This window comes from Schistocerca nitens, chromosome 3 (genome assembly GCF_023898315.1).
Source record: "Schistocerca nitens isolate TAMUIC-IGC-003100 chromosome 3, iqSchNite1.1, whole genome shotgun sequence".
NCBI classification, from domain to species: Eukaryota; Metazoa; Arthropoda; class Insecta; order Orthoptera; family Acrididae; genus Schistocerca; species Schistocerca nitens.
This window is the reverse complement of record NC_064616.1, coordinates 746,450,271-746,476,347: the sequence shown is the minus strand read 5'-3', so window position 1 is coordinate 746,476,347 and position 26,077 is coordinate 746,450,271. Positions and strand designations below refer to the sequence as shown.

Genomic DNA, 26,077 nt, shown 5'->3' with positions numbered 1-26,077 from the left:
GCCTATTAGCTAGTAACTTGCTCTTCTATGTGACATAAAATTAAATATAGGATACCTAAAACCAGTAAAGACAAGAGATAGGCAAGACAGTACACATTTCTTCAATACTTAGGTCCTAGCGATTTTTCTCTCTGATCTTGCTACAGCTTTACATGGTGCGTTTTCCTTTCTGTGAAAGAACTATTACCTCATCAAAGCTCGTCAAATGTTTTGCTACATCAAAAATCGAAATGTCGTCGTCTAACACTGAAAAAGCCGTTAATACAAATAGGACCCAAGACTGTTGTGGTTTCTCTATCTGATTACTTCTATTTTGTCACCATGTGCTGGATAAAATGAAATAGGCCTTTCTAATATTGCAGCAATTTTAACCACATGAAATAAGCAAGACTGTTTTGGCATGATCATTTTTATAGTACAACAATATAATTCACGAAGTACCAATACGAAATACCTATTTGGCCTGCTAAATCAAAAAGCTTTATGTTAGGAAATAGTTTCACATTTCATTCATACGCTACAGTTTCTCATGCACGAGACTGAAAAGTGGTAGAACGAAATTTTTGTATAATTTTGGAATTGTTATATTCTTCCATATTTGTGTGATATCCCCGTTTCTTCTCCTTCCTCTTTCTAACAAACAAGCTTGTCATCGCTAATTCTGTAACTATTCCTACCACTATCAAAACTCATTCTCTGGTTAACTTTACTAACCCTGCCATAATCACCGGTTTAGTTATCCTGCGATTATTCTCTGGTTAGGCGTTGTTACATGTTCGTACAATGCTGCTAGCCAGGACTACACGAGAAGATAATACATAATCTTTCTTACCTGTTATCCCTGTTAGTCGTTTATTTCCACTCTGGTAGTCTGACTCTATGGGTTTCACTAGTAATTATAACAGCGCCGAACATTTGCAAACCGAATCAACAACTTAAACAAGCAGCAGTTGGCATTCACCGGTTCAGCTTTATTCTGATCAGCTCATATAGCCCCGTCCCATTTTGTCTGTGGGAAAGTTCATTTCTAGATGTGACAAGGGTTTCCCTGGCAGAGACATCATGTTCACAATGCACGCATTCAAAAATCAACTAATAATTCATTCAAAAATCAACTTAAAGGCTGTGTCCAAAAACCAGCAGGGGTGTGTTTCAAAATCATATGAATAATCGATAGCCCGACGTGTGCTGGATGCTAGGAGCTTTGTGAAACTGTGAAACAAGGTTTTTCTCCTCAAGAATATGAATTTGACCCCCCCCCTCCCCGAAATTGCTGCCAGGTTCGGATACCCCGGTTTGCCTCCCCCCATCCACTAGATCCGGGCCTGCTGCGCACGAGTGAATCTGGCAGCTTGGGCATGCCAGTAAAATTTTTTCGGGGACCCCATGTGGTGGGTTGCTGCAACTGCTGCTTACACAGCTAACAACCACACTTCTGTAGCCAGAAGTGGGAGAAAGTATTACACATATGCGACTCAACTGCATGCATGCATGAGCCCGCTCGTAACTGCTTATATGAATCTAATGTAAACAGTTGTGACGTCACACTCATCGGAGGTAATTTGTTGTTTTGAAGCATTGCGCAGTCTTCCTAAATTCTTTGATATATTTTGCTGTTGGCAGACGCTTGTACATGCACTGTGTTATTTTATATGGCATATTTACTTAGCAATTTAAGTTTTATTTTAGTGCTTTTTTTCCCTCTCATTTATGTTTTAATGCTGCAGTATTATTCTGCAGTAGCGGGATACAGTAATATCCTTTGTTACAGTATCTGTTCTTACCAGTCAAAATTACAGAAATTTAACTGAAAACTAAAACAATGAAAAATTCCCAGAATTCTAATAAATTTCCAGATCTTTCCCAGTTTTCTCCCGGATGAAAAAATTCCCAGGTTTTTCCCGGATCTCCCGGTTGTATACACCCCTCACACTGCAAGTATTAAAAACTGTTGAACTCTGCCAAATTCCTAAATTCCTAGTTCACCAGGCAGCTGGAGAAATGTACACCCTTTCTGTTGCTGTAGCAGGCAGCGCATGCCCAATATGGGTGGTTCATAGCCTTGGTCAATGTCACATTGGTAAGAGGATAAAATGGCACGACACAATGGTAATCTGCAAAGGAAATTTCAGTTTTTGTTGATAGTATCTCTGACAAAATTGTTCACAGTTACTACTTGCTCAAATCTGCAATCCATTTAAATTCCATTATAATTTGCAGTTGTCTCTACAGTATCGCTAAGTGTTAACATCGTAGATAAAACTGAATTAAAATTGTCTCCGTTTCCTTCTTATATGCTTGCTGATAGCATCTGTCTTTGTGCGGTTTCCACAGTAATGTGGAATACAATTAATGTCTTCAACCTTGCAAAGAGGACACAAGAATATGTGGTATGCAATTGAAATCACCTACTTCTCCTAAAGACCTACATATGTGTTATTAATTAATTTCCTGGATATTCATTCAAATGATGTCAAAATTTCATTAGAAATTGTGGAAACATTGGCAGAAATAGGAAATAAATCTTACAATTGCACGAATTGCAGTTCAAATCATGGTATTTGCGCTAATTAAAATCCAGATCAAAAATAGAATACCTTCACAGAACAAAGGATACATTTACTGTAATACACAGAAGTGCCAAAGAAACTGGTATAGGCATGCATATTCAGATAATATAGACACAGAAACAGGCAGAATATGGCACTGTGGTCAGCAATGACTATATAAGACAACAAGTGTCTGGTGCAGTTGTTAGATCAGTTATTGCTGCTACAATGGCAGGTTATCAAGATTTAAGTGAGTTTGAATACGATGTTATAGTCAGTGCATAAGCGAGGGGACAAAGTATCTCTGAGGTAGCGATGAAGTCGGGATTTTCCCATACAACTATTTCAAGAGTTTACTGTGACCGTGAATATAAGAAATCTGGTAGACCATTAAATCTCCAACATCACTGTGGCCGGAAAAAGATCCTGCAAGAATGGGTCCAATGACTGAAGAGAATCGTTCAATGTGACAAAAGTGCAACCGTTCTGCAAATTGCTACAGATTTCAATGCTGGGCCATCAACAAGCGTCAGCATGCGAACCATTCAATGAAACATCATTGACATGGGCTTTCGGAGCTGAAGACCCATTCGTGTACCCTTGATGACTGCACAACACAAAACTTTAAGCCTCCCCTGGGCCCATCAACACTGGCATTGGACTGTTGATGACTAGAAACATGTCACCTGGTCAGACGAGTCTCGTTTCAAATTGTATCTAAAGGATGGACGTCCACGGGTATGGACACAACCTCATGAATCCATGGACCCTGCACGTCAGCAGGAGACTGTTCAAGCTGGTGGAGGCTCTGTAATAGTGTGCGGCGTTTGCAGTTGGAGTGATATGACTCTGACGGGTGACACACATGTAAGCAGCATGTCTGACCACCTGCATCTATTCATGTCCATTGTACATTCCAATTGACTTGGGCAATTCCAGCAGAACAATGTGACACCCGAAATGTCCAGAATTGCTACAGAATGGTGCCAGAAACTCTCTTCCGAGTTTAAACACTTCCACTGGCCACCAAACTCCCCAGACATGAGCATTATTGAGCATATCTGGGATGCCTTGCAACATGCTTTTCAGAAGAGATCTCCACCCTCTTGTACTCTTATGGATTTATGGACAGCCCTGCAGGATTCATGGTTTGTTTGTTTGTTTTTGGTTTTAGGGCGCAAAACTTCTATGGTCATTAGCGCCCAGCCCGTGACTTAGGAAACAGTAAAAAACCGAAATTGAAAACCAGCAGCAATGGGAACAAAGTCATAAAATTGGAGAAACTAAAAGCAGAAGGAATGCTTAAAAATCCACTACAGAAAGGGGTTGGTTGTCCCCAAAAAAGGCTTCAAATGACTGACGTCATTTCACTGTCACTAATAAACTGGAGAACGCGGTCGGCTGAGCGCGTGTCATCTGCTAAAATCGACGAGAGATCAGGCGATAGCTGTAGACGGGAGCGTAACGGATTAAAATAGGGGCATTCAATTAAAAGGTGTCTTACCGTCCACAGCTGAGAGCAGTGGGGACAGAGTGGGGGAGGATCGCCGCTTAAAAGATGTCGATGGCTAAAAAGACAGTGCCCTATCCGGAGTCTAGCTAAAATTACCTCCTCCCGACGACGCATTCGGGAGGAAGAGGTCCAAGCGCAAGGAAGGGCTTTCACTTCCCGCAATTTATTATGGGGAAGTGTTGACCAATGCGCGTCCCATAAATGAGCAACTCTGCGACATAAAACGCTCCGAAGGGATTCATGGTATCAATTCCCTACAGCACTACTACAGACATTAGTTGAGTCCACGCCACATCATGTTGCGGCATTTGATGGTCGCGGGAGGCCCTACATGATATTAGGCAGGTGTACCAGTTTCTTTGTATCTTATGTGTAGCTTTCAGTGACAAAGAAAAGTCTATAAATTTTTTGGTTAAACAAAGGCGGGAGAAAACACTCAAAGTTAAGATCAGCGCAAAGCCTGTTTCATTTTGTAAAAGTTGAATTTGAATTGTATAAATGGAAGAAAGATTTACATGAAGTACAAAAAATGCAGCTAAATGAAACTCGCCATAGTGTGAAAGAAAAACTGTTCGAAAGATTTAGAACTGCCCAGAAGAGTCAATGTACCACTGCTGAGGGAGGTCTACGAGACTGGGCCCTCTGAATTGTAAATGAGGCAAACATTACTGATTTTCAGAGTTTTTCTACTTGGTTAAACAGATTCAAGAAATTATATGGAAAAGGAAGTCATAAAATTACCAAGTTTACTTCAACTATATGTGTAGAGGAGGTATTATTAATAGATAACACTATGGAGAAAATTCATAGCTGATGTGAAGACAAAGCTTCTTGTCATCCCCTAAAATGCTGTGCAAAAAGTCAGTCAGTCAGGTTATGTCCAAGAACTGCATGCAAATCGCACTTTATCATTTTGAGTGGGGGAGGGGGAGAACACACAGAGTCGGTTGTGCAGCTGATGAACGATATGACACATTCGTATACAATGCCACTGGTAATCATCAATAGATTATTGTTTCCACAGCTATACACCTGTCTTCAGGAACCTTAATACTAATCAGGACCAAAACTTTAAAAAAGGACTGCGTAGTTACGAAAAATCTTATCATCATCATCTTAGCAAAATATGGAAAAATGGGAAATAATAATTTTCCATATTACATATTACAATATAATTCATCACTTTTGTTGGACCTTTGGCCTGGACACAAGGCAACTCTCTCTTTATGACAACAAAAAGACTGTCAATGTATGTATTTCAGATTCTATCTGGAACTAGTAGTGTGATTCAGCCTCTCAATAAAGAAAATTTTTGACAGTGTCACACTTTCAGAAAATTGTCAGACAATACAACTTCCGATCGCTCTTTGTCATTTCAGGTTGTAACACTATTATCGATATTACCTATAATGGTCTTACCTAAATTCTTTGTCTGTTTTTATTTAATGTGACTTCTGTATAGCTATGTTCTTTGATGTAACATCCATGTAAATTTTTTATCAATTATTTATGATAATTTATGTAAATGTAATTAATTTAAGAATGTAATTTCAAAATTAACATGCTGTTAAAGAATGTAAAAGTTAAAACTTTAACTGTAATATTCATTCATGCATAGGGAAAGTAGCTCTGTAATCACATAAAACTTGGAGGGAAGTCCCTCTACAATCGAACTGGTTAGGTGGGAATAGAAAAGATAGGTCTGGTGGTCGAACTGTGAGGCTCACGTGTGGAATGAGTCACTCGGTGGCTATCGCAAAGGGTGCACATCTTGTGTACTGAAAGAAGTGAGAATAACTGCAAGATTATATAAGATATCCTCGGATGTGGAAATAATTCGGCTTACTATTAATGGCATACTTTGGTTAGTTCTGTACAATGAAAATCTGACATTAAGAAGAGAATTTCCAGAGCTTGTTACACTGGAAGAGCCACGGATTCTTTTGCCACCTTTTTTAAATAGCACATGAGGTCAACACTGCCACCACCTTCATCTGAAATCATCAGTTGAGTACTGTGCAACTGCATGAACCAGTTATGTGGTTCTGTTTTCAATAATAAAGTCTGAACTGAGGGATGTCGTCTGTAATGTAATATGATACACTGACTTGATTTTGTTTCCTCTACTAGTCACTAGTGTAACAATTACATCTGTAACAGTTTATCTATTGATATGAACAGCAATTTATTCAAAAAATTAGTTATTTGAAACATTTATGGTATAAAACTTCCTAGCAGATTAAAACTGTGCCCGACCGAGACTCGAACTCGGGACCTTTGCCTTTCCCAGGCAAGTGCTCTACCATCTGAGCTACCGAAGCACGACTCACACGCGGTACTCACAGCTTTACTTCTGCCAGTATCTCGTCTCCTACCTTCCAAACTTTACAGAAGCTCTCCTGCGAACCTTGCAGAACCAGCACTCCTGAAAGAAAGGATACTGTGGAGACATGGCTTAGCCACAGCCTGGGGGATGTTTCCAGAATGAGATTTTCACTCTGCAGCGGAATGTGCGCTGATATGAAACTTCCTGGCAGATTAAAACTGTGTGCCCGACCGAGACTCAAACTCGGGACCTTTGCCTTTCGCGGGCAAGTGCTCTACCATCTGAGCTACCGAAGCACGACTCACGCGCGGTACTCACAGCTTTATGTCTCCGCAGTAGCCTTTCTTTCAGGAGTGCTGGTTCTGCAAGGTTCGCAGGAGAGCTTCTGTAAAGCTTGGAAGGTAGGAGACGAGATACTGGCAGAAGTAAAGCTGTGAGTACCACGCGTGAGTCGTGCTTCGGTAGCTCAGATGGTAGAGCACTTGCCCGCGAAAGGCAAAGGTCCCGAGTTCGAGTCTCGGTCGGGCACACAGTTTTAATCTGCCAGGAAGTTTCATATCAGCACTCACTCCGTTGCAGAGTGAAAATCTCATTCTGGAAACATCCCCCAGGCTGTGGCTAAGCCATGTCTCCGCAGTATCCGTTCTTTCAGGAGTGCTGGTTCTGCAAGGTTCGCAGGAGAGCTTCTGTAAAGTTTGGAAGGTAGGAGACGAGATACTGGCAGAAGTAAAGCTGTGAGTACCGCGTGTGAGTCATGCTTCGGTAGCTCAGATGGTAGAGCACTTGCCCACGAAAGGCAAAGGTCCCGAGTTCGAGGTAAAGGTCCCGAGTTCGAGTCTCGGTCAGGCACACAGTTTTAATCTGCCAGGAAGTTTCATATCAGCGCACACTCCGCTGCAGAGTGAAAATCTCATTCTGGAAATTTATGGTATAGTTTAAATACTTAAAATTCATGAGTGTGCACTTTGGACTTTGCACTACATGGTACTACATTCTCGTCCCAGCTGCGTTTGATTATTCATGCTTTCCATGCACTAGACAGGAAGGGCTGTATAAACAGCTGTTATAAGTGGTTCTTCATGAGGCAAAAATCAGTAACCTTAACATTTTTTTAAAAATATTTGGAGTTTCCCATATTAGATAAAATTTTGAAATTGCATTTCTTTCGATGTACTATTTCTGGGTGAAAAATGTCAGGGTAGGTTTCGACATGTTGGATTGGATCATTCCCTTGTTGGTTAAAAATACATGCTTGCAATGGCAAATAAAAATCCCAACATTCAGTTTCTGATTGTATAAAGCAAAACAACAAACACAGACAATGTCTTTTTCTCAATGTACTAAATGGCACAACTCTCCATTCACTTTCTGTGGGACTAAATAGCTCTCAACACATTTCACAGTATTTAATGTAAAAAACAAAAAAGTAATGTAAACAACTGATGATTCACACAAACTGGACATGCTGTTACTAATTAATGCAGTCAAACTCTGAAGGTATTTCATATAATTAGCAGAAAATTTTTATAACATTGTGCGATAATAAAAACTATGTAATACAACTTTTGAGCAGTTTATAAGCTACTCTTCTCCTTGAATTCTGTTATTCATGAAACTGAAGATATTATAAGATAATCATAGAGTGAGTGGGTGAGTGAGTGAGTGAGTCTGTGTGTGTGTGTGTGTGTGTGTGTGTGTGGCACATTATCACCAACAACATAAAGACTACAGACTACAGTAAAACCATGAAGTCTTGCCAAGTACTGAAACTTAGTTCATTGAAGAGTGTGGTTTCATCACTGTCTTCCTGAAGTACATTCCTTTCTGTTTCTTGCAAGTAGAAATGAGTCAATACTTAGTTAAAGTCAAATCTCATATTCTGACAAAAACACCAAGGTCACTGACACAGCACTACAGACTGGAAACTGTTTCACTTACTGATAGTAAACACACTTTTTCTATGTTTACAGTTTTCATTCAAGATGATTTACTCATTGTATCTGGCATATACTTCAACACACTCCTATTACAGACAAATTGTAAGAAATATTTTCCTACAATCCAAGAGCTACATGCCTCAAGAGATGGATGACACAGTAGAATTCCAATTACTTTCTGCCTTGTAGTAATACAGTTATTTACAGATGACCCTATCACATTGGATATAAGAATACAAGTGATTGGTTGTGGAGGTGCTGGTGGTGGGAGGCCTGCAAGGCAGTAAAAATAAAATCTGATTTTTTCCTACTTTCAATATATTTATAGTAAGATGCAGAAGGAGTGATGAAAAGGGTTTCGCCATGCAGCTATTTCATTTAGTATACGAAACAGTACGACATGCTATGAAGGAAAACTTCATCTGAGAGAGAGAAAAAAATTTATTATTGTTAATGTTTACATGCTGTGAACAGCACACGTGGATCACTTACTTAGAGCTGACAATGTTAAAGAGGGAAAAATGGTTATGGCTTTGACTAAAAATCCTTCCCATCATTCATCTGGAGTGATTTAGCAATACCACAACCATACTGGCAATCAACCAGGGCCCTCTGAAATACGAGTCCCAAAAATTAACTGTTGTGTTACTTTGTTTAGAAGAACAGATCCATTATAAGAGTACTTGCAGTACTATGGGGGAAAATCACACACACACACACACACACACACACACACACACACACACACACACACACACACACACAGAGAGAGAGAGAGAGAATGTTACCAATTGGAAACTGATGGCACCAGAAAATAAGCCCCACAGCATATCTTTATTCTTCTTTCTCTCCTACTGTTCAAAATAACCCATAATCAATACTTAATTACCTCAGTTAATATTTATTCACAGTAATGTTTGTTCCACTCCATTTTGGCTGTCCAATGGAGTAATCGGTTATGAATATTTTGAATGAAAACAGTATCTGTAACAAAATTGTTTTTACTAATGACTACTACGTATTTCACCCTTGTAAGGCATCATCACATTATCTGGAGACAATAGAACAAAAATTAATATGACAAAACAGTAAATACAATAAGACATGGTTCTAAGCTGTGCAGCTGTGCTTACAATGAACATTAATATTTACATTAACTCATAAAAATGTAGTATGATAAGTTTCATCCATCAGTAGCCACTGAACTGCATTAAATAAGAATAAGAAGTGTGGATATGATATCTGGTCATCAAGTGTCTTATCAGATATGTAAAGGACCTACAATGCATTTAAAATTATTTGCGACTGTTGATGTTTCACTGACCGGAGGGGGATATGACGCTGTTGCCCAGATAACGACAGTGGTGAGCTGGCTTTCCCTACCATGCAGCCAGCACTTCAGCTGGTAACATGCCCGTGTTGCCACATCATGAATGAACAGTACCACATGGTGTCACACATTAGATGCATCAACGTTCATCACCTCTCATTGTAAAGTTGTATTGTCTGGCATAGAAGTGTTCTGTAGCCATTAGGTATTGTGAACAAGTTTTTTGTGTTGGCTCTAGATTAATAACACAACAGTGCAGTACATATGAATACAAGATTTGAAATAAAAGTGTTGTCCGAGAACAGGTTCACCAGCTGGGAAGATTCTGATGCAAAATATTCCTCAGAATTTCACAATAGTAATGGAAAAATGCCATACCACTCTGCTGTGATGCACAAAGCTCCACCAACGCAGTGGAGGAAAGTGGTAGTTTGTCCTGGGTACACAGAAATGCTCCACGAGATAAACTGAATCCAGTATGTATAAGGCAAAGTTAGTGGAACTTGTAGTGCTGTACAAGCCAAAATTTCACATTACCAGATCAATGAGGTACAGTTTAATCAGGCTTCTTCCATACCATGCTCATTTAAATCTGACTTGAGTTATATGGCCCTAGGTGAAAAGTAATGTGGCAAAAAACAAAACTAAGTTTATGCTCACTGAGGTTGACATGCTGGCAAAAGAAGCCACTGCAAATGTTACATGACAGGACTGGTCTTCTTGAGTTGTCAACCATACCAAGAAGGTAGTTGAGGAGACACTGATTTACTCTCTCTTCTTGTCATGTTAAAATTTACTTCTTTTTTTCAAAACACAGCAGAATTTAGAAATATTAATCTCACTAACATTCTAATGCAGTTGAAATTACGACCGAATCCTGAAATACTCTAATATTAAACTAACAGCTGAGTACCAGTCAGGTCAATAGTTTATGAAACAGCCCATTCTCAGTATAAAGATAAATGTGCAACTTCTTCACTTATATTGTTACAAGACCCATGGCAGTTCTCATTTCACCAGTGGTTGAGAGCCCTCAATAATTACATAATCTCACTGAAAAAATCTGTAGTCACTTGAATATTGTGGTAGATATGGAAGTTTCGCATATTAATCAAATGGCAAAGCGCTCTTGTCTTTGCATGCTACCATTTGCCAAAATCTCGTTCTGATATCTCAATACCATTTATGAGATATGAGGAATTTATGAATATTTCATTCTAGTTTTTCACTAATGCACGGTTTGTGACAGTGCTTTACATACATTCTATCTCTTAAAATTGGAAACAGACAGCGATATCCTTCCACGTTTAATATGCAGAAACATGTAACCTAATGCGCACCAACACACAAATTAATAGTGACACCTATTTTTCACTGCAAACTAAAAATTTCTTGCAGTAGTTTACCAACTATCGAAATATCACAATAACTATGACCATTAACAAATAGGTGGTTCATCATGGAGCAGACGAATTAAATTATAAGATGTGTGAAAATGAGAGAGAATCACTGAATAGTTTCTCTCAAATCATTTGAGAAAGATTGCAGATCAGCCTACTTGTGCCGCTTGCTGTTCACACAGTCCAGTGAGCCTGTCAGGTTCTGCACCAAGTAGACCTGGCATTACACTGTGGTCAACTGCTAACACACACAGCACACATTGGGAACCACTCATTCCGTACTGAACTGTCAAAAGTTGCAACTTATTTTCAACACACTATAAATAGGAAGTACACACAGAAAAGTAGAATTAACCAGGATTAATGAAGGGTGGTGGAAGAAATGGCATCTAAAGTAGATAAAATACCAGATCAGTTAGGTGCCTTATGTGCTTTGTGTGTACTGAAGTAGGCATAGTGTACACAGCTCAGAACCACATGTACAGCATGTGGATGTAGAGTAGAAAACAGTTGACTAAGCAGGCCCATCCAGCGCAAGACCATTTGGGTATGAGGTTGCAACTGGATATGCTGTGCTCATATGATGGGTATGGGCTGGATGGCACAATAACTCAAATGTAAATGATGACACTAATTGCATTGCTTAATTTCAACAGTTTAACAACTTATTAAAATACATGTGATATCATTTAAAGTGAGAACAATCCCACTGTAAAGAACTAGCGGAAACTTGCTAATAATAGTTATATGTAATGGATGCGTAAAAATACACAAATAATGTAATAGCACCAGACGAATCAGTGCCACATCCAATAAAGCTTACAATAGCAAGATAAAGTACAGCAATATTAATAAAATAATTGCAGATTCATAAGGGAGTATTTGATGTGGCTGAAGAAACAGTCAGTACAACATATGTGTCACAAATGCTGGAGTGTTACAGAGCCAACACATTAATTTATAAATTGCTGTTGTTTCTGAAAGGTCCAAGAGAACCTTAAATAAAACCATATAGAAGTGAAAAAACAGTAGCTATCATAATAAATGTCCCCTCTACATTCATGTTGTTTATGACACACAAGCTAGACCACCCCTTATGCCAGATCTCTAACAGAATAGGAAATCCAGGTGAACTGATCCCCAAATATACATTGGAACTATTGCATCAAAAATTTGTATTTGAAGAGTGTTTCACCATCTGCAACAGGAATGATCTGGTTAATATTCACAAATGCCTCGTACACAATGATCTTCCTAAGCAATGTCGAACAACAACGTATGAGATTAACGAAAAAGCACTTTTATCCTTAAATCGCTTACTACATGTAATTATTTCTCACACAATAATCAATATTACAAGCAAAATGATGGCCTAGCCATGTTTGGTGGGTTTCATTGCTGATGTCTATGTCAACCACTTAGAATGAAATTACTTTAGGCACTACTTGGACAGACAAAACGAGGTCCTTTTCCTGATTTTGTCCATTATAAATGGTTTTGTGCGAGATTGTGACTGTGAAAGCAATGGGTTTGTTATTAAATAACTTTTTCTGCTAACAGTCACCGTTTTCTTTCAGTCTTACTTTGCATGGCACATTTTAGGAAATGACTCCCATTTTCAAGTATATTTTCTCTTTGTGCTATGCCATTTTTACATAATGTTTTTGACGTGTGAGGTTCTGATTTGTTTTGCTGACTAAGTTTTCTTATGGTCAATTTGTGCAGACACACATACATGTTAAATGTAAGTTATTTTTGATATATACTGTGCACTGAAAGATGTGCGAGTCTCTGCACAAATGAACTATAAGAAAAGTTGAAGTCAACAAAACAAAGCAGAACCTTACACATTGAATACATTATGTAAAACTGCAAATGGGGATCATTTCCCGAAACGCGTCATGTAAAATATGAATAAAAGAAAATTGTAACTGGCAGCAGAAAAGTTATTTACAAACAAACCCACTGAGGTCCTTTTTTATCAGCGATATGTAGATGTCATTTTCATTTTCTTTAACGGTTCTGCAGTCGGCATCCCATTGTTGGTAGATGACTTCAACTCATTGAACCCAAACATGACTTACTTATGAATTAATGGATAATAGCAAAATTCTTAATTATTTGAACCTACAGTTGCAGATCGATGGGGGTAAAATCCAATTTGATATATTTCATAAGACCATCACAAGAGATTCAATTACACACCCTTCCTTGTAACTCTTACTGGTATAAGATCAGTTACTTCAAATCAATAACACAGTGTATCAGCGAACTTCCGCTATGCCACTCATCTATTGCTGAGCCACTCATCTATACAGAAAAAGTTAGCTATCCTAAAACATGTGGTTAGCAATGATTACAACCCAAAATTGCACAAGACTTGTCAGTCTCCAGTATGAAACTTGTGAAGATGCTCTTTGCAGGAAACCTGTCATATGGCCTTGCTAAACCATTTGAGAAGCAGGGCATGGAAGTTGTTTGTTTTATTTGGTTAACAAAGTTCTGAAATAGTTATATACATAACACACAACCAACCAAGCAAACAGGCAGGATGTTTAGAACTACATTTCATGAGCACCAACTAAATTAGAGAGGATAAGTTAGGCATCACCCAGTCATTACTGACAAGGGAACCTCCCCATTGCGTCCCCCTCAGATTTAGTTATAAGTTGGCACAGTGGATAGGCCTTGAAGAACTGAACACAGATTAATCGAGAAAACAGGCAGAAGTTGTGTGGAACTATGAAAAAATAAGCAAAATATACAAACTGAGTAGTCCATGTGCAAGATAGGTAACATCTAGGATAATGTGAGCTCATGAGCGCCGTGGTCCTGTGGTTAGCGTGAGCAGCTGCAAAACGAGAGGTCCTTGGTTCAAGTCTCCTCTCGAGTGAAAAGTTTACTTACTTTATTTTCGCAAAGTTATGATCTGTCCGTTCGTTCATTGATGTCTCTGTTCACTGTAATAAGTTTAGTGTCGGTGTTTTGCAACCGCACTGCAAAACCGTGTGATTAGTAGACGAAAGAACGTGCCTCTCCAATGGGAACCGAAAACATTTGATCAGAAGGTCATAGGTCAACTGATTCCTCCACAGGAAAACATGTCTGATATATTCTATACGACACTGGTGACGGCATGTGCGTCACATGACAGGAATATGTTGTCGACCCACCTAACTTGTACACTTGGCGAATGCGTAAAAAGATTCTTCTACCTTGCCCAATTTAGTTTTTCTTGCGGATGTGATAATCACTCCCAAAAATGTGATCACATTGGACGGACAGACAGATAATAATTGTCTGAAAATAAAAAATTAAACTTTTCACTCGAGGGAAGACTTGAACCAAGGACCTCTTGTTCTGCAGCTACTCACGCTAACCACGGGACCACGGCGCTCCTGAGCTCACACTCTCCTTAATGTTGCCTATATTGCGAATGGACTACTCAGTTTGTATACTTTGCTTATATTTTTCGTAGTTCCACACAACTTCTTCCTGTTTTCTCGATTGATCTGTGTTCAGTTTTTCAAGGTATATCCACTGTGCCAACTAAATCCGAGGGGGGTGCGATGGGGAGGTTCCCTTGTGAGCACCTGATATCAAGTGATCATCAGCCTCCAACATTGAGCAACATGAGCATGCTGCATACCACTGGCAAAGAGAAGAAGATGAATTTGTTAGAAGAGATGGAATCATTAAACACTAATGTGCTATTAAAGGAAGGCTATTGAATGATCAATTGGTTAGTAAAAACCAGTCTTATTACAGTGTAATGATGCCGACTATAAGATCCCTCCTATGATACTGCTTACCCCCACAATTGCGCAGCATAACTTTTGTTCACTCTCTCCTCTACGCTAATAAGTGTTTTTGTCTTAGCACTTATTCTTTTGTCTCTGGGATTTTAATGTAAATCAAAATTTCTTAAAATGTTTGTACTCTGTTTATGCTGTCCTAAACAACAGGTATGCACAGAGGATATTTATTATGTTAGTTACTGTTTTTCACTTCTATGTGGTTTTAGTTAAGGTCCTTTTGGAACCTTTTAGAATATATCACAGTTAATAAATTAATGTGCTGACTCTGCAACCATCCAGCATTTGTGATACATACATCGCCGAACATTGTTTCTTCGGACATGTCAAAAGATTCACTTATGGATCTGCAATTATTTTACTAATGTTGCTGTACTTTTGTTTACCTTGCTATTATGAGCTTTACTGGATGAGGCACTGATTCATATTGTACTATTACTTTTTTGTGTATTTTTATGCATCCATTATGTCTAATTGTTATCAGTAAATTTCTGCTTGTTCTTTACAGTTTGTTAACTGCAATGGGATTTGTTCTCTTTTTAAGTGGTATCACATATATTTTAACAAGTTTTTAAATTGCTGACATTAAGCAACACAATTAGTGTCATCTGTTATGTTTGAGTCTTTGCACAACCTAGCCCATACCAGCATATCTGGTCACACACCTCATAGTCAGTTCTGGTCTTACGCTGGACGGACCTGCTTAGCCGATTGTTTTCTGCTCTACATCCATATGTTGTACGGATGGCTCTGAGCTGTGTAAACCATGCCTGCTTTAGTACACATAAGGTACAGGGTGACAGTTATTGAACTATATGAAATAAAATCATCGTAACTTCTGAATGGTTTGCGTTAGGTTATTCAAACTGCACGGTTGGTCGCAGGGTATGATGAGAATTAGTATGGCTTGGTTTAGTGACAAAGCCCACTTCCATTTGGATGGGTTAGTCAATAAGCAAAACTGGCACATTTGGAGGACTGAGAATTCGAATTTTGGGATCGAGAAGTCTCTTCACCCTCAAAAGGTGACTGTGTGGTGTGGAATGTCCAGTCACAGAATAATCAGTGCAATATTCCTTGATGGCACGCTGACTACTGAATGGTATGTAAAGGTTTTGGAAGATGATTTCATCTCCATTATCCAAAGTAAGCCTGATTTCGACAAAACGTGGTTCATGCAAGACGAAGCTCAACCCCATCGAAGCAGGAGTGTGTTTGATGTCCTGGAGGAGCACACTGGAGACCACATTCTGGCTCTGGAGTACCAAGAGGCCACTGGAATGGGCCTCGGTTGGCTGCCGTATTCTCCAGGTCTGAACACATGCGACTCCTTTTTGTGGGGCTATAATAAAGATGAGGTGTACAGTAATAACACCAAAACCATTGCTGAGCTGAAAACAGACATTCAGAAGGTCATTGACAGTATCGATGTTCTGACTACTCAGCCGTTCATGCAGAATTCCACCATTCATCTGTGCCACAGCACCACAAATGAACATATCATAACCTAAATCTGAATATTTGTAATGACATTTACACATTGAATAAAGTGTGTGCACACCATTGTTTGTAACTAATTTATGTTTCTTTTCATATAGTTCAATAATTGTCACCCTGTACCTAACTGGTCTAGTATTTTATTTACTTTAGATTCCCATTTCTCCCACCATCCACCATTAATCTTGGTTAGTTTTACTTGTCCATTTTTACTTCCCATTTAGGGCCTTGTTGTATCTGATAAGAGACTCGATGACTGGATGCTATATCCAGACAATTCTTATTCTTATTTAATGCCTTTCAGTTGCAATTGATGGATGAAGCTTATCCTACTGTCTTTTTTGAGTTTATGTATATATTACTGTCCTTTGTATGCATGCCTGCACAGCTTACAGCTATGCTTCATTCTATTTACTGTTTTGTCATATTAATTTTCGTTCTATTGTCTCAAGACACACTGCTGATACCTTACAAGGGCAAAATGTGTAACTGTCACTTAGATACACAATTTTGCAACCTAGACTGATTTCATTCAAAATATTTATATACAGTATCAAAAAATTAGTCCTGCAGTAATCTCAATTTATCGAAGAGGTCACAGCAGGCACCACCACAGAGCACATTTCAGCAAGTAAACAACTGAGAATGAAATTTTAAAATTATCGTGACAACTTAAAATATTGAATATTTTCTTGAGAACATTGTACAATAAATAATAGAAAGATGATTACTGAGTGAGAACATCACTCAGTTTTTAATATGTGGTGGCAAATTTTAGTTTCACACAGGAAACTGGAGAGCTCTGAAGTCCAAAAAAATATTAAAGGTGGCTGAAAAGTAAAATTTTAACTGCTGTCTACAGAAGCAGACATGACAACACAACTAAAAACAGACTTTCTTGTTTCCACAAAATCCTCATATGACAGTATACGCACAACCTGGCAGGTTAAATAACTAATTTCCCAGCTGACAACATATACTGCATTCTCATATCCATCCATATGATGAACCAGAAAACTGAAAGATGTTCTCTTGGTAAGACACAACAGAAGAGATGAGTATAAAATGATACCGAGGGGCTGATGCAAAACAAGCCAATTTTGTAGAAAACATGCTCGTCTGTGAAGTTATTGTACTAAATCTAGAAAGACGACTCCACCTCTCCCAAGTGTTGAAGCAGGCATGAGTATTACATTAATAATTAGACTCTTCATGTGAACTCTAACATAATCATTTTCTGTCCCCAGTAGCATAAAACGCAGAAACTTCTATCAGTACATGGAAATCTTTCTAGACTACATCATCACTTACTAACTTTACAGGCAGAGAGAGTTAAATTTACTAGATAATGTCACCACCACCAACAACAACAACATAACTTATGCGTACCTTCATCCAGTGTAAGACAGAGATCCTCAACAATTATAACTTATTATCAACTGAATTGGGTTCACTAACAATGAAATTACTGATGGGGATGAAATCAATGCAGATGCAATGACATGAAATGGTACCAGTGAAAACAGGTCAGAAACATTGAACTTACAATGTAATGAAAATGTTATAACATGCAAATTCATGTTAAAGACTGGAACTCAAACACTGATTTCTTGAGCATCCCTGCGGGTCAGACTCAAACTTTTATTGCCACTTATGTTTCCCATTCCTAATGTCTGATCACTACAACCAGCGGTTCTCTACAAGGTACGTGGGAATATCATCATTGCAAAATAATGGATTTGATGGACTATGGATTATCCTGCCACAAGGAATATGTAAATACGGCACAGATTTTCAGTTGTCAGGATATACTCATTAGACTGCCAGTTCAGCATTTCTGAAGGATTTTTCACATTCATCTTCATTGATATTATCCCCATTAATTCTTTCATTTCCAAGAATCTAATTACATTAATACATATGCCTTGTGGCAGGGAAAGCCACAGACCTCCACTCAATGGTGCTACTCCCACCTATCACATTGGAGACTCTCTGGTTGTAGTGTTCATAAATCATAGGTGTAACCAACAATGAAAATGAAACTTTGAGTCAGGCCTGCAGGAATACTCAAGGCCTGAGGACATGTTCAGACAGCCTAATGGTTAAGGCAGTCGTTTGCAGTTCAGGCAGGAAATCTGGGTCAAAAACCTTCTCTTACATTATTGTCATTAGTTATGACACTTTCACAGATTTACTACTATTTATGAGTTATCTTGTCTCTCTTCCAACTATAAATTTACATTATGTATTTTCATCAAACTGAAAATATCATCTGCCCTTTAACACCATTTAAAGAAATAATTTTTTTGTCTGCAAGAAGCATGGTCATGTTATTACTCAATATATTCAACTGCCTTATGTCTAGAAGCTTCTTTGACTTATCATCACTAATTTTACTCTCTTTCTGTACATTTTTGCAATTTTCCAGACCTGGTTGCAAAAGTTTCAGCTATTTCAAATAGTATTTCAGCTATATATATGTAAGTGGTATCTGTTACATACAACAATTTGCATTTCATTACAATTAAACTCTTCTACAATGATGATCCAATAACCAATCTAGCTGAAATCCCAAATCCTTAAATATTTTTCTATGTATGGACTCAAACCACTTAATATGTCTTCCTGTCAAAGTTGATTGAAGTTTTACCTGTTCACACAGTTAAACATAACATGCAAATGGAAAATCAGTTACAAAGAACAGAACAGTTCAGAGGGAAATTTCTTCTAAATAATGTAAAGGTAGTCATCCACTTCTCACATAGCAGCAGACTGACTATAGCCTTAAAAGCTATATGACCCAAAAGATATCAAAACTTATAGTTTTTCTTTCTGTCAAAAAAGGGGGGGACTTTCCCCAAATTACATCCTTTACTGTTGTCTTTCTTCATTGTAAATCACAGCTGATTTTGCTGTGTAATACTTCTCATGTTATATTTTCCTTCATCCTCTCTTTTTAACACACTATCCCAAGTTCTGAAACTAGTGACTATCATTCTTTTGTTGGCACCAATCTGATATCACCTGTCGTTATTTTGTTGGCACCAATCTGATATCACCTGGTAGGTAACAAACCATTATGTTTATCTTTTGCCGTTATAAGTTTTCATATTACACCATTTCAAATGTTAATTTATGACAAATTGCAAGTACAACAGCACAAACCCTTGCTATTACTTTGGCATCTGAACACCTAGAAAAATTCTGTATTGATCAACTTACACAACACTGCTTGTCAGTGTGCTTTTGCTAGGTTTCAAATATAGGTGGTTCAACCACATTGCATGCAGCAGAAAGTACAACATAAATCACAATATGGGACATTCACAACATTTAATTGATCTTTAAACATAAAGTTTTGTTGTATTGTGTTATAGCAATGATCTTGCAGTGTACAATTTTTCAAACAACATCTACAAACACTGGATGCTTACTGATATTTTAGTAATAAATCTGATTCAAAATGAATGCCATTCCCACAAAAGGAGTTACTGTACTACGCACATTCTGATTCTCAGCACGCCACACAATGTGAAGTCTTGTACAACTTGTTCATAATAAATTAAATGAATTAAGCACAGAAATTACCGATCTTGGCACTCCATATGACTGCCTGTTGTATGCTGTAACAAAGTTCCGAATTTCTATACGTCTCTGTGCTAGCTCAGTGCCATCTTGTGCCTGCCTTTCCTCTGGAGTAAATCGAGTCATAATCAATGTCACCTGTGAGAAAAATGAAAATACAATTATGTAGCAGTAAGCTGAAAGTTGTTAACAGCAAATAACGAGAATCATTATGGTAGCAGATAGTCAGTGCTATACACACTTTCAAAAATTGTTGGAAATAGTTATAACATAGGTAAGTCAAGGATGGAATAACAGGAATTATGACAGAATGCAGCTCACCACTTTAAGGATTTAATATTGTTGCCATTGGACACAATCTATAGCAGATTAGAAGGATTACAGTTAGTGTATGTCAGGCATCAATAGAAGCAGAATCGATGAGTCACATGCTCCTACCCGACCGACAGCAGCATGGGGCTAGGCGAGTGGCTACGGTTGAGTCTTATATAGTATGCGCTATGAGCTCTTTCATATCTTTGCTATCAGCTATTAGGATACTGATCTGACTGTGGGTTTGGTGTCTTCTGTTTTTGTTTCTGGCATTTCTACTGCATTCAGATCACTACAACCTTGCCTTGTTTATTGATTACACAATCTTATCAGGGCCAGACACTTACATCGTGATAAGTTCTTAGGGTCATACCCTATCATGTTTTTGGCAACATGTTCACATTCAGTGCCAGCACTATGGACACAAAGTTTGTAGAACTTTGGCAGCAACAGCAGTTGTCCCAACAGCAACAGTTTGCAGCTCTCAGCAATAGCATAAAGAGCAGCATGCAGCTGTCCTGCAGCTCGTGCCATAACAACAACAACATTCTGTGTTTGTTTTATTTTAGGAGATAAAAACAACTAATGTCATAAGTGTCCACGCAACAACATTTGGTGTCCATGATTGTGGCTACATTCTCACCACCATTCACTGCCTTCTACAAACCTTCAGAAAGCTGGTACGTATGCCTTCATCAATTTGATCTCCACTGGTTCCCTCACAGGTATAACACTGGTGGTAGGCAGCAAAGTGCTTTGCTTGTCTTCTAATGGCAGTTCATACAAAGCGGTGTAGAAACTGCAAACACTCTTCAATCTTGGTGACTTGTCATTCAATAATCTCTGTGTTCTACTAACTGAAGACTGGGTCAGCAGACACATCTGATTGTGGCTAGGCTCAAGGTTAACCACTGTCATAAACAACAGGGCCAGACCTATGCAGCACTGGCTGATGACTTGCAGGGTCTTGCTAAGTGCAATTTCAAGTACTAGAACTGTTAACTCTCATATGTGGAACCATTAATTTGAGATGTAATTGTGTACCTCTCACCTGACAGAGAAGTCACAGCTAAAGCAAGTCCAAGTCTAGCCTTGGTGACATGCTTAAACACGCAAAATGTTTCGAGGTTGCTTCGGCATCTCAGCATGCTTTCACAAATGAAATGCATGTGTGCCAAGTTGTTAGTCACCATCACAAGCAGTGGTCATCTGATGATTCTGACTCATCATCCTCTAATTCTGCATCTAAGTCCCATCCAAGTTCATAGGCACCCAGATCGTGGGCATCTCTGGAGAGATTTAAGTATATTGATGACTCTGCTTGCCCTCAGTGGTGAATGACATTTTTGTAATGTTAGTCGGGCAAGTCAGGAACGTCCTCCTTCCTCAGCATTCACACTATGTCATGTACCTCAGAGAAACTTCAGTCCTGCCCTGACTGTGGTAGTGGGCATACCAGAAGCTATCAACTGCACCATGCAGTGGACTGCTGGTCCTGCAGTGAGCACGGTCACCTCGCTGTAATGTCAACAAGCGGCTCACATGTCGCGTGCTCTGAGGCAGCATGGCGACAACACTGTGATCCATACAGTCATGACTGCAGAACGGGAAGTTCCCCTGCAGACACAGAAGCTCACTTTGAAATTGATGACAGTCCATGGAATTCCAGCTGGACACAGGTGCTGAGGTGCGTCTAATGATTCAAGTCATATATCGCTGGCTCTGTTCCCCACCACTGCAACAGGCCCAGTACCAGGTCCTTTCTTACTACAGAATGTCCAGGCCTTCCCTCTGAGAACTGTCACTGGTGGCTAAGTGCAAAAACATTGAACACATACTAATCTTCTTAGTAGTGCAGTCCTCCCTACTAACATTTTCCACTCAGGCAGCTTTGCCAGTTTTGGGTTCAAAGAAGAGAACCAAATTAACTTAGTGTCAGACTCAGTGTCATTTTCTGCTCTGTGCGCGCCATATAAGATTTTTTACGCAATGCTCTGATGTGCATGTAATTTTATGGCTCACATTTCTTTGAAGCCTTCTGCAGTGCCTAAATTTTGCCAAACTCACCCACTTCCATTTATGATTCATGAGGCTGTTCAGGCAGAACTCTCACAGCTTTAGGATCGGGACACTACTTCCCATGTTTCCACCAGTTAGTGGGTGATGACTGTAGTGGTCATTAAGAAAGCAAATAGGTCAATACATATTTGTGGTAATTTTAATTCCACTATGAATTCCCAGTCTATATCCACTGCCTCGCCCATATGAGTTGTTGATGAAACTGGCTGGGAGCCATTGCTATTAAAGGATGCATATATCCAACTGCCACTTCTACATATGCATCCACATACATACTCCGTAAGCCAACATATGGTGCATGGTGGAGTGTACCCTGTACCACTTCTAGTCTCTTACCTTTGTGGTTCTTACGTGAAATTTATGTAGGCGGTCATCTTCAAATGTCACTTCCTTAAATTTTCTCAATTTCGCCTTCCCTCCAGGGATTCCTATTTGAGTTCCCAAAGCATCCTCTCATACTACTTACGTGTTGTTGGAAACTACCGGTAACAAATGTTGCAGGCCCCCCTCTGAACTGCTTCAATGTTTTCTTTTAATTTGACCTGGTGTGGATCCCCAACACTCAAGAAGTGCTCATAATGGGTTGCATTGGTGTCCTATATGGAGCCCCCATTACAGGTAAACCACACTCTCCTAAAATTCTCCAAACAAACCGAAGTTGACCATTCAGCTTCCCTACTACAATCCTTACATACTTTTCCCATTTCATATCACTTGCAACATTTTTCCCAGATATTCAAACGACATGACTGTAGTAAGCAGGACAATACTAATGCTGTATTTGAGCATTATGGGCTTGTTTTTACTACTCATCTGCATTCACTCTCATTTTTTTAGGTTTAGATCTAGTTGCTGTTCATCACACCAACTAGAAATTTTGTCCAAGTCATTCTGAATCTTCCTACTGTTACTCAATGATGACATCTTCCTGTACACCATAGAATCATCTGCAAACAGCTGCAGATTGCTGCTCACCCTGTCCACCCTATCACTTGATATTTCATGTCAATTACTAATTTCAAATATGCCTTTTGGCTTATACAGGTAATATTGCTCTATGAAAATGCCAGGATGATTCCTTCAAAAGGACAGAGCCAATTTCCTTGCCAAACCTTGACACAATCAAAGGTTGTGCTACGTCTCTTTGACCTCTATTTCATACGTGTATTAAAACTTAATCTTTCTTTCTTTTTAAACTGGTTTACACAGTCAGTTGGAAAAGTGCTGTTTGTTTGTCTGCAGGCAACTGAGAGGATTACAGCTTGAGAACGTAGAGAGATGGAACCACTCCCTCCTTCCTAACCTTCATTCACCATGGTGGCACTAGAGCAGCCTCATGCCATGGTTGCACTATCACCCCCTGCAGTTCTCGATCAGGCCTCTTGTGCCACCGCAGTCCTTCACTGGGCATCCTGTGCCACCGCAGTCCTTCACTGGGCATCCTGTGCCACCACAGTGCTGAATTGAGCCTCCTGTGTCATCGCAGTGCTTAACTGGGGCTCCTGTGCCACCGCAGTGCTTAACTGGGGCTCCTGTGCCACCGCAGTGCTTAACTGGGGCTCCTGTGCCACCGCAGTGCTTAACTGGGGCTCCTGTGCCACCGCAGTGCTTAACTGGGGCTCCTGTGCCACCGCAGTGCTTAACTGGGGCTCCTGTGCCACCGCAGTGCTTAACTGGGGCTCCTGTGCCACCGCAGTGCTTAACTGGGGCTCCTGTGCCACCGCAGTGCTTAACTGGGGCTCCTGTGCCACCGCAGTGCTTAACTGGGGCACCTGTGCCACCGCAGTGCTCAACTGGGGCACCTGTGCCACCGCAGCGCTCAACTGGGGCACCTGTGCCACCGCAGCGCTCAACTGGGGCACCTGTGCCACCGCAGCGCTCAACTGGGGCACCTGTGCCACCGCAGCGCTCAACTGGGGCACCTGTGCCACCGCAGCGCTCAACTGGGGCACCTGTGCCACCGCAGCGCTCAACTGGGGCACCTGTGCCACCGCAGCGCTCAACTGGGGCACCTGTGCCACCGCAGCGCTCAACTGGGGCACCTGTGCCACCGCAGCGCTCAACTGGGGCACCTGTGCCACCGCAGCGCTCAACTGGGGCACCTGTGCCACCGCAGCGCTCAACTGGGGCACCTGTGCCACCGCAGCGCTCAACTGGGGCACCTGTGCCACCGCAGTGCTCAACTGGGCCTTCTCTGCCACTACAGTCCTCAACTGGACCTTCTGCTGGGGTCAGACCAAAGCCAATGGTTCTAGATCTGCTGGTGGAAAGTGCTGCCTCTCCACTTCCCATCGCTGGCAATGGCTGGGCCATTTTTGATCATATGTGCAAAATTCAAGGGGGAAGGGATTTAATATCTGTTGGGATTTAATATCTGTAACAGCAGACACAATTGACAGTGAATCAAAAGCATTACAGTTAGTGGCTGTCAAGTGCCACCACGTGAACAGTCACCAGGTCACATGGTCCTGCCTGACAGCAGCACAGTGCTACGCAAGCAACCACGGCTCAGTCTTATGTAGTACACTGGGTAAGGGTGGAGGAAGAAGCTATAGTGCTGCTAGTGCTACCGATAGAAGCATACAGGGACAGGGTGGGGAGATTGTGCTGGAGAGAGGGAGAGAAAGGAGAGAAGGGGAAAGAAGGACTACACAAGTGCAACAAGGGGACAGAGGACTCATGTGAGGCTGTAGTGGGAGCAGGGAAGGGTGTAGAGGCAGGTGGGATAACAGGGACTAGTGAAGGTTGGGGACAGGGTGGTTATGAGGACAAGGGATGTATAACAGGGGGGAGTTCCTACCTATGTAGTTCAGGAAACTTGTTGTTGGTGGGCAGGCTACAGAAAACATGGGCTGTGAAGCAGTCAATGTCAAGAACACTGTGTTCTGCAGAATGCTCAGCAACTGGGTAATCCAGCTTTCTATGGTCATAGTTTGCTGGTGGTCATTCATGCAGACAGACTGTTTGTTAGTGGTAGTGCCCATGTAGAATGCCACACAGTGGTTTCAGCTAAATTGGTAGACCACATGGCTGCTTTCACAGATGGCCCTGCATTTAATTGGGGTAGTAAATTTCTCTAACAGGACTGGAGTAGATGGTAGTGTGAGAATATATGGAACAGGTCTTACATCTACATCTTTAGGTACTCTACAGGGATTTTAACCACAGGGCAATGGATTGGTAGCAGGGGTGGAGTAGGGACAGACGAAAATATTACATATGTTGGGTGGGTGTTGTAATACCACTGTGGACAGAGTAGGAAGGATACTTCTCATTTCAGGACAAGATGATAGGTGGTTGAAATGCTGGCAGTGAATGAGATTCAGCTGCTTTGTCTTGGATGATACAGCGTCACAGGGGAAGAAGGGAGGGGACGGGAGGGGGGGGGGGGGTGCACTTCTTTCTGGCCGGTCCATAGATACATACACAAGGGAGGGTAGGTGACAGGGGAGACACAGAAAAGGATATCCGTTTCTGGACAAGGTATTGAGATTAATTATGGTCTGTGAAAGCCTCAACAAGACCATCGGTGGATTTGGAGAAGGACTGCTCATCACTGCAGATGTGACAGCCACAAGTGACTGGGCTATATAGAAAGGACTTCTTGGTGTGGAATGGGTAGCAGCTGTCGAAATTGAGGCGTTGCTGGTGGCTGGTAGGTTTGCTGTGGCTGGAAGTACTGATGGAGCCATCCGTGAGGTTTGGATTGTCATTGTTGAAGGTGACTTCTTGGG

At 40.4% G+C, this 26,077-nt stretch overlaps 1 protein-coding gene across 1 annotated transcript in view; it reads right to left on the bottom strand.

Annotated features, from left to right (window-relative positions):
• Positions 1–26,077, bottom strand: part of LOC126248732 (E3 ubiquitin-protein ligase RNF170) — a 117,834-nt gene that overhangs the window by 13,075 nt on the left and 78,682 nt on the right. Inside the window, exon 5 of the mRNA XM_049950051.1 lies at positions 19,956–20,090. Coding sequence (XP_049806008.1) covers positions 19,956–20,090 — 135 coding nt within the window. The remainder of the gene's footprint in view (positions 1–19,955; positions 20,091–26,077) is intronic.